This window comes from Palaemon carinicauda, chromosome 2 (genome assembly GCF_036898095.1).
Source record: "Palaemon carinicauda isolate YSFRI2023 chromosome 2, ASM3689809v2, whole genome shotgun sequence".
Lineage (NCBI taxonomy): Eukaryota > Metazoa > Arthropoda > Malacostraca > Decapoda > Palaemonidae > Palaemon > Palaemon carinicauda.
Window position 1 is genome coordinate 5,026,664 of NC_090726.1, and position 9,067 is coordinate 5,035,730.

The 9,067-nt window shown below is 39.3% G+C and overlaps 1 protein-coding gene across 2 annotated transcripts in view; it reads left to right on the forward strand.

The window, feature by feature from the left end:
- The window catches only part of LOC137623101 (programmed cell death protein 10-like), a 58,833-nt gene extending 50,136 nt beyond the window's left edge, over window positions 1–8,697 (forward strand). For both annotated transcript variants that reach the window (XM_068353766.1, XM_068353774.1), the window contains exons 4-5: window positions 82–246; window positions 7,851–8,697. In XM_068353766.1, the coding sequence (XP_068209867.1) occupies window positions 82–246; window positions 7,851–7,935 (250 nt within the window). In that variant the 3' untranslated portion in view covers window positions 7,936–8,697. The remainder of the gene's footprint in view (window positions 1–81; window positions 247–7,850) is intronic.
- The last annotated feature ends 370 nt before the right edge of the window (window positions 8,698–9,067 follow it).

Consider the following 9,067-nt stretch of genomic DNA (forward strand, 5'->3'; position numbering starts at 1 on the left):
CAGTACTCTACAGTACTGTATATGATAAATTTTTAGGTGGAGACATATATATCTTATTGTACACTGATTATGTTTTTGCAGAGAAATTGCAAGTGCCATAAAGAAGCTTTTAGACGCTGTATCGGAGGTCTCGCAGTTCATACCAGGGGCTCAGGGAAAGCAGGCTTTAGAGCACCGCAAGCGAGACTTTGTCAAACACAGCAAGAAATTTAGCAATACATTGAAGGAGTATTTCAAGGAAGGACAGTGAGTTTGATACAGTACTTTGTTTGTTCAAGTCTTACAATAATACATGTACAGGTATATATAGACTTTGAAATTATTATTATTACTGTGGGATCTCAGAGGTCAAAGTTAATTTATAACAGAAGGCTGCTCAAACACAAAGTTAAATTATCCCATAAAAAGGATTATAGATTGGGTTTGTCCATTCCAAACTGCAGAAACTATTACATAGAAAGCATTGTGACACAGTTTATGGTACTTGAATGCATAAATTCATAAAAATAAAGACAGAACACTTAATCAAATAGATTGAAATTTAACGTCTCCTACCCTGTAGTAAGAAAAACTAATGGCATAAGTGGAAGGTGGTAAGGAAGAATAGGTTATATTGTTTGTAATGTTAGTCCCCTTCCATAATGACTTTTGGCAGGTGTCCTTCTGGTATTCTTGTACATCTCTGCCTTAATACAGCTGCTGCTGTTTGAGAGTCCTTAGAGCTCTGTGTCAAATAAAAGCACTTTCTAAAAAGTATTTTTTCTGTGGCTGTGATTTAGAATACAACTAAAATTATTCATTGGCTTGTTATTAAAAATTTAATGAATCTGTTTACATCTTTATCTGAGTAAAATTTTCTATCAATACTCTTCCACTTTCCCTGATTTTGCACAATTCCCCCCCCCCCCAGAAAAAAAAATCCCCATTTCCCTCTTTCTTTTCTGAAGTCATTTCATCAAGTGATATCTGTTAATGCTCCTTCTGAAGGTCTAGGAAGTTTTTCATGAGGAGCTGTGCTGTGATCCTCCACTAACTGAAACGACTATATCATCAGCACTGATGTCCAAGCCCATGGACTTGCCTTTAGACACAATGTATTCAATCACAGACTCAGGCTCAAAGCCATTCGTAGTCCATCTGTTGCAGAGTTAAGGTATAACTTCCTGAGAAACACATCCTCTCAGCTTTATCTTTAAGGCTTAATGACTGGAAAATATTAAAATATGTCTTCCAGATGTCTTTGAGAGTTAATTCTGGATCAGAGGTGATTTCAAACTAATTTTCATAAAGTATGTGGATGTAGGGCTTCTTGAAGATGGAAATCACCTACTGGTCCATTGGCTGGATCGGAGGAGTCATACTGAAGGTAAAGAACTTTTCAGTTCTAAAACTGAACACCTCTACCAACTTGTCCTCAAGGCTTGAATGGTGAGTAGGTACAATGGTTTTGTGCATAGGTATTTTGTTTCTAAACAAGGTCCAAATATCCCTTTCACTTACTCGTTAAAAAATTTCCTCGTTACCCAGGCTTTACGGTTGGTCTTAATGTTATCAGATTAATTGGACATAAGTAGGATTTAGACCTTAAAGTCTCCACATGTATTCTTACACAGCAACAGAGTTATCCAATCTTTCTCTGGCTTATGCCCTGGCAAGACTACTACACTGTAATAGTACAGTGGCCACTTTCCTCTTGGTATGGGTAGGAGAGATTATTTAGGTATGGTAAGCATCTCTTCTAGGAAAAGGACACTCCAAGGTCAAATCATTACTCTCTAGTCTTGGTGCCATAGTCTCTGTACCATGGTTTTCCACTGTCTTGGATGTGGAGTTTTCTTGCTTGAGGATACACTTCTATATGTTTCCTTATTTCCTCTCCTTGTTGGGCTATTTTTTCTGTTGGAGCACTTGGGCTTATAGTATCCTGCTTCTCCAACTAAGGTTGTAGCTTAGGTAATAATAATAATAATAATAATAATAATACTGTAATAATAATAATGATAATAATAATAATAATGATAATATTTTCTCTTCCTGATTTATATAGGTTCTCTTGGTATTTTTTTTCCAAAGGAGGCCTATTACTCCACAATTAAAAACTTTTTTAAATAAACCCTGCATCCTCAACAAACTCTGAATTCCACAACATGATTTTTGACTGCTGGTTTGTTTAAACTGACACACTCCCCATGCCTTACAACACTGTGTATGGTACTTCTGTTCTTGCATTTCCAGAACCAAATGTGGCTTGCCTTGTAAACCTCGCTACCTGTATCAGGACTTTTTCCAACCATGTTTTTAGCTGAGAGTAAACTGGATAAGGATGCGGCTGGCTGCCAATTTCTTGAAAAGCTGCCCAGGATTCTTGAACACCTTCTTAAGGCTGATTCGTAGGCCAGACAATGGTTGTTAGTGTCGATGTCTCTGTAGTGCTTCGTGGAGATGATGTTCGGGAATTTTGCAGATGACTCAGTTTTTCCTTGTTGGTGAAAACTCATCTCGCCACCTTTATGAAAGAGCTTTATGCTTCTTTTCAGGCCTGTCGAGCCTGTAGAGAGCATGTACTTGACACAGCTACCATCCGCCACGAGCTGAAATGTTTCTCACCTCTATCATCTGGAAAAAAGACCTGTTTCCTTAGAAGGTAGTGAAGGAAGTTACAGATAAGGCTGTTGCAGAGCTTAGAGCCTTTTCCAGAAGTGGGGGATCCCATTGAAGAGGTAGTTCACCCCTGGGAGAGGCCACAACCCAAGAGGTCTCGCAAACTGACTTATCATCGGAAGTCGTGTGCTCTTTCCTATGCCGCTATCCCTCAGACTGCCTACGCTGTGCCATAACAAGTGGTGTCACAGTCCCCTGCCTTCCACCCCATGTATGAGTAAAGGTCGTCTTCCAAGGCAGTCTTGACAGTGGAGGCAAGGCCAGGGGTCGTGGATTTTGAAATGGCTGTGGAGGAAGAGGTTCACATCCTCAACACAAATAATGAAGGTCTCCCGGTCGGGGGACGGCTAGCCTTGTTCAAGAATTGTGGGTTCTTCAGTCCTTGGACACAGAGTGTCATTTCCAAGTGGTAACAAAGGCCACCACAGCTCCGGAGATTCTTCCAGAAACACCTTATCTGGAACAGTATGTATAAGACCTCTTGAAGAGAGGAGTTATCCACTGTGTGAGATCTATGAGATTTCAAGGTCATCTATTTTGCGTGCTAAAAAGGTTTCGAGCATACCTCAACCTATTCTTGTCTTGTCCTGTCTAAGCCTGTTCATTCAGTGCGACAGATTCCGGATATTGACTATTTCGCAGACATGGACCTTACCTCCCTTGGAGGCTTTCACTGTCTTTATAGATCTTACCGACGTCTTTGTATCGTCCGATAGGTTGACACTTCTCTCGCTACATTGGTTGCAGCCTGGAGAGAAAGAGCTACGTATTCAGAGCTATGCCATTTTGGCTCGACATAGCTCCGAGGATTTTCACGAAGTTTACTGACGCAGTCGTACAACAACTTCGGGAGAAAGGCCTTCAAGTAGAGGCGTACCTGGCCGACTGGCTAGTGTGAGTTCCCTTGGCACAGAGTTCTTGGAAGCAGCCGATTGAGTCATACGGTTCCTCTAGTCCCTTGAATTTCAGATCAACTTTAAGAAATCAAAACTGGCTCCAGCTCAAGACTTCCAGTGGTTGGAGATTTGTTGGGACCTTAAGTCTCACTCCTGATCTATTCGTCCCTCCAAGAGAAAGGAAATAGAGATGTCAGTCAAGTCCCTGATCAAGTCGGGGATGATCACCAAGCGACACCAAGAAGGGGTTCAAGGATCTTTACAATTCACGAACCTTGTCCTCAATATATGACTCAAAGATGCAAACAGATTTTGGGGAAGGAGAGCCTCCAAAGCTCTTCCCGACCATCAGAAGCAGACCCCGGTTTTACTGCACAAGCAACTTAGACCGTGGTCCACTGCCAAAAGTCTTTCACAGACAGTGCCGTTGCACTTTCCTCCTCCAGTAGTGACACTTTGTGCGGGCGCCTCGTTGGATGGTTGGTGGGGGGTCATAACCCACCTAAGAAAGTGCAAGGCTGTTGATCTCAGAAATTTTAACAATACCTCATCAATATTCTGGAGTCCATGGCAGTCTTCTTGTCCCTCAAGAAATTATACCTGAAGGAGAACATTCATATCCACCTAAACCTCGACAACAGGGTTATAGCCTATTGCATCAACAGACAAGGGCTGAGGTCTCCTCAATTAAACCACGTAATGATAGCCGTCTTTACGTTGGCTCAGAAGAAAGGTTGGCACTTGTCAACATCTCACCTTCAGTGAGATCAAGTCCCTGGCCTTCAAGTGGATCTGTTTGTGATGAGTCTCAACATGATACTTCCCTGCTAGGTAGCACAGAAAGTGGTTCAAGCAGTAGTGGGCAAGGACACGATGTCTCTGGATGGGAATTGTTAGGTGACGGTTTAACTGTTTCCACTGTTCAACCTCCTCGTGGAGGTTTTGGACAAGCTTAGATTTTTCAAGGGAGGGCAGCTCTGGTGGCTCCTCGGTGGCCAAAGAGCAACTGGTTTCCTTTCATGGATTTGAACCCCAACTTGGTGCTGTGACCAACCCGATTCTGTCTCAGGATGGACAGCAGAAGATTGTTTATGCTTCATCATGGAGATTGAACAATCTTCATCTCATGATTTGTTTCACCCTAGCCCTGGGAATGAAGTTTAAAATTCAACGTGATAAGTGGGTATTTGTGGAAACTATGAGTCTTCTAACACCATGATTCAGTATGAAACGTCATGGACGAAATGGGTCAAATATGTCTAAGACATAAATCCAGGGACGATTACTATAGATTTTTGTTTAGGTTTCCAGCTTACTTTGCATGTTTCAGATTCACAGGTGTCTTTCTGACGCTTTGTGTGTTCCTTCAGTACTACAGCCTAACTGTCTAAATGGTAGTTAAGCTATATCTCATTTGGTTTGGGTGTTTACCCCTTTTTGTACAGACGTGATCATGTGTCTCTTGATCAGGTTTACCTTGTCATAATTTTCCTATGGTTCCTTATGTCATGCATTTATCCCCTAATGTTACCTTATGTATGAGTATGGACAGGATGCATTTACTTTGTACAAAAATTTTCCATATGGGGTTAATGATGGTTGCTTGTTAACCTTGGCACTGATTATTGTGAGTAAAAGGCTGTGAATTGTTACATACCTTTTACTTTTACGCCCTACTATTATAATTATAATTACTGTAGCGGCATTATCTTTAGTGTGCCTTCTCATTATTATCCTTCCTGAGCATAATTGGATTTAATCTCCTGGCGGGTTTTGGTTCCATATGCCTCACCTAGGATGCCTCCTTCAGTTTCGGGTTCTTTAGAGTTATCAGGTGAGTTTCCAACTGCGGAGAGCGCTCCTTTGGTCCTTATTGCTTCCTTGTCGAAGCATCATGCTTGTCAATTCTGCCTCCGAACTGTTCTGGGATATATAGTTGAGAGTGATACCTATGTCTTGACGGAGTAATCCTGTAAGTGCATTTCAGTATTGCGACCTCTCTCATTGAGGCTACCTACTGAGGCATAGGTAATTCTCTGGTACACTTCCATCAGGACGACATGGCTCAAGCCCAAAAAACGGATTTTGACGTAGGAAAAATCTATTTTTGGGTGAGATAGCCATGTCGTCCTGATAGCCCACCCGTTACGTTGTCCCTCCCTGATGCCTTGTCGGGTGCCTCTTCTCACGGTAGTTGCGCTGCTGTGTGGAATGAGTTTATCATAGATGAGTATTATAAGGAGAGGATATGTAACGACTCCTCACCTATCCTCCTCCTTAGATTCCTAGACTGGGTTAAGTCTGTTTGAGGTGCAGATATCTATGGTTATCTACGGATACGTCCCTGATTATACACGATATCTTAGGATAGTCGTTCCGGGGGTTAGAACCCCGTGATACCTGACTGTAATTCTCTTGTAATATCACTCACAGAAATATTATACAGTAGGAAGCAGCCCGAAGGAACTTCCATCAGGACGACATGGCTATCTTAACCAAAAATAGATTTTTCCTACGTCAAAATTCGTTTAAAGTCGCTCGTGAATTGCAGAGGCAAGGGACAATTACAATGCCCTAGAGACTTAATAATACATATGATCAGCATCCAAGTCCCCTTTTCATCAAGCTACTGATGACTCAGCATGTTAATCTATAGGCTCTCCCAAGCCCGCTAATCCCTAGTCACAAGGATGGTGAGGTTGTAGACACTATAAAAAACTATTGAGCTTGAGTGGGTCTCGAATTCCCGTCCATCAGATCGCCAGGGGGAGACATTTCCAATGGGCTACCACAACCATGTGCAGCTTCTTTGGTTCACATGCTTTGTCCTCAGAAATACTATCAGTTGCTCTCTGTTTCTTAACTATTCAAGTTAGCAACATATTGAAACACTATTGAAATAAGTATTTTGTGGATGGGCTTCTGAGATAATTGCATCTGATTTATGCTGTTAGTATGAACTGATTTGAAATACAATTTTTATTCATTTGATTTTGTTGAATTTCTTTGTATGGCAATTTTTTTTTATCTTGCTTTTCTGAAACTTTCTCTATGAAAGTACAGTAATTGGAAAATCCATCATTAGAGATATTGCTCCAGTATGATGTACACTACTGACTGTACAGAGTAGCTTCACTCCTTTTTTATTATTTTTTTAAAGTTTTTCAATGAGAAACCCATTTGCAGGTATGAACAACTTTGTCTTGTTTAATCACTTTAAAGGAAAAAACACTAATAGGGCAACATATAGCCTTATCTACCAAGAAAAGTGTATTACAATATGTGTTAACCCACTACAGGGTTTAATCCACGTTGAAGTAAGAGGCGTCATCAAAATTCATTTTTCCGAGGAGAATGATACTTGGTTAGGTTTTAGTGTTTTGAGACGTTGAACTTGTACAATTAAAATGTAAGCGTACGAAAGACAGCCATGTATTGGATTGTATCTTTATCCAGTGTTTTTATAACCAAAACTGAATAATTAATTCAAAGTCTTACTTTGGGAACTTACTAAATTTTAGTTACGTGTATACTGGTTGAGTGAATGACAAAGATATAGTTATAGAGTCAGTTATTGGTATATGATGATGAAGGGCTTCATTATTAATGCTCTATCGTAATAATGTTGTGGGCATGTCCAAGTTATTTGATGAGGGTGAAAATGTATCTAAATTGAGTAGTTTTGTCTAGTTTGGGTCAATCCAAAGTATTCAACAAGGTCTGAAAACAGAATCAAATTGAGTAGTTTGTGACCAAAGTATTCAATGATTTGTGAAAATGGAATAGAGGCCAAAATTAGCAGGTTGTACTGCTGTCTATGGAAAAAATTAAATGAAGGGGACAATAAAAATTCAAGAAACTAGACATTGCAGTGCAGTTGGGATTGAAGGAGAGTAGAAAGATCACATTGGCAAATATTCTAAATAATCCTTAGAGGATGATACAGTACTCTGGCTTAATTGTAGTGGTTTCTAAATAAAAGTATTTGTTTTGTTTCCTTGTTTGATGGCTAAAAATCCAGGTTCATGGGCCGTTTATAAGATAGCATTAGCATGATGTCATGTGTTATCCATGTTTCAATAATCAATGAGGAAAGTTCAGTGTTTGAAGCAAACTCCTGTCTTGGAGGGACCTTGGTAGGCTGTGTTAGAAAAACATACAATGCAATATGTGCTGCTAGTTATAGGAAAGGTAAGGGAGTTATAATTTTAAGATTTTTTAATGTGAAATAAGTGCTATATCCATGAATATCCTTGAAAGTAATATTTCTAATTTTATTCAACTCCGTTCCAGGGCGAATTCTGTATTTGTAAGTGCCACCTACCTCATCCACCAGACCAATCTCATAATGCTGACAGTTAAGGATAAGTGTGAGTGAAAGTCTGAGCCTTTACCTTTTCCCAGTGACCATCATGCACTGCTTGGAGCAAATGTCAAATCCCAGCCCCTCTTCGGCTCATCAGGGAGCTCATATTTGACAAGAACGAGTGGCAAGATCATTTCTCTTTGCAGACTCTTGATATACTTATGATTTTAACTGAAAAGAAAGTGTTGTGATTATAATAATGATAATTGGGTCATTGTCATATGGCCATTTCTTTCAAGTGCTATGTGTTTATTTTTCAAATGCTGGTATGCAACGTATATTGTAGGTTTTAAAATGTTTCAAAATATACATGTATATAACTTGAATATGTGTGTTGCCAGAGTATATATTTTGCAGTGATTCACCATTTTTATCACGAACCCTAACCTGGTACTGTATTTTAGACACATAATAGTGCTCCAGTATCTTGGGCTATTTTCTACTCTTGAAAATTTGGTAAAAGTTTAGACGTTATTACCACTTGTAGTTCTATCAGGTGAATGTGAAATAAATTATTTTTCATGTTAAAAGTCATTGTGGACTGCTAATTCATAACGTAATTATGTGTCACGTATACAGCACATGACTTGGAATGCATACAGAAGAATGTTTTCTATATTTTGTGAAGAACGTGTCATTATAACTTGGCTCTTGTGCAGCATAGCATAGATATTTTCATCTGTTACCAAGGTTTACTGTTCGTGTCTGGGATAATATATGTGACCTAAAATTTATGAAAGGGAGTGGCCTCCTACCATTAAACTTTGAAAAGTATCCAAGTATATTTTTACCCTAGGAATTACAGTACAGTACTTTTGATTATATGTGGCAAAGTATTTTGTTATGCAATTAATGTATGCAGGTGATGTTTGAGAATAGAAAATGCTATGATTCAAATAGAATGGGAAAATTTTTGTTGTAGTTAAAGTGTAGCATAACAATTCTATAAATGAAATTTCAATTATATACAGTTTGTTTGCAACTGGTTTAAAAAAACAACAAAAAAACAAAAGCACTGCTGACCACAAAGGCACTTTTTCTTGTATAGTAAGAGGGTAATGCCCTTGTGGTGAAGTATAGAACCTGACATTCAGAAGAAATGTGTTTGGCTTATCCTCATCACAAAAAATCAAAGTGTTTTGTG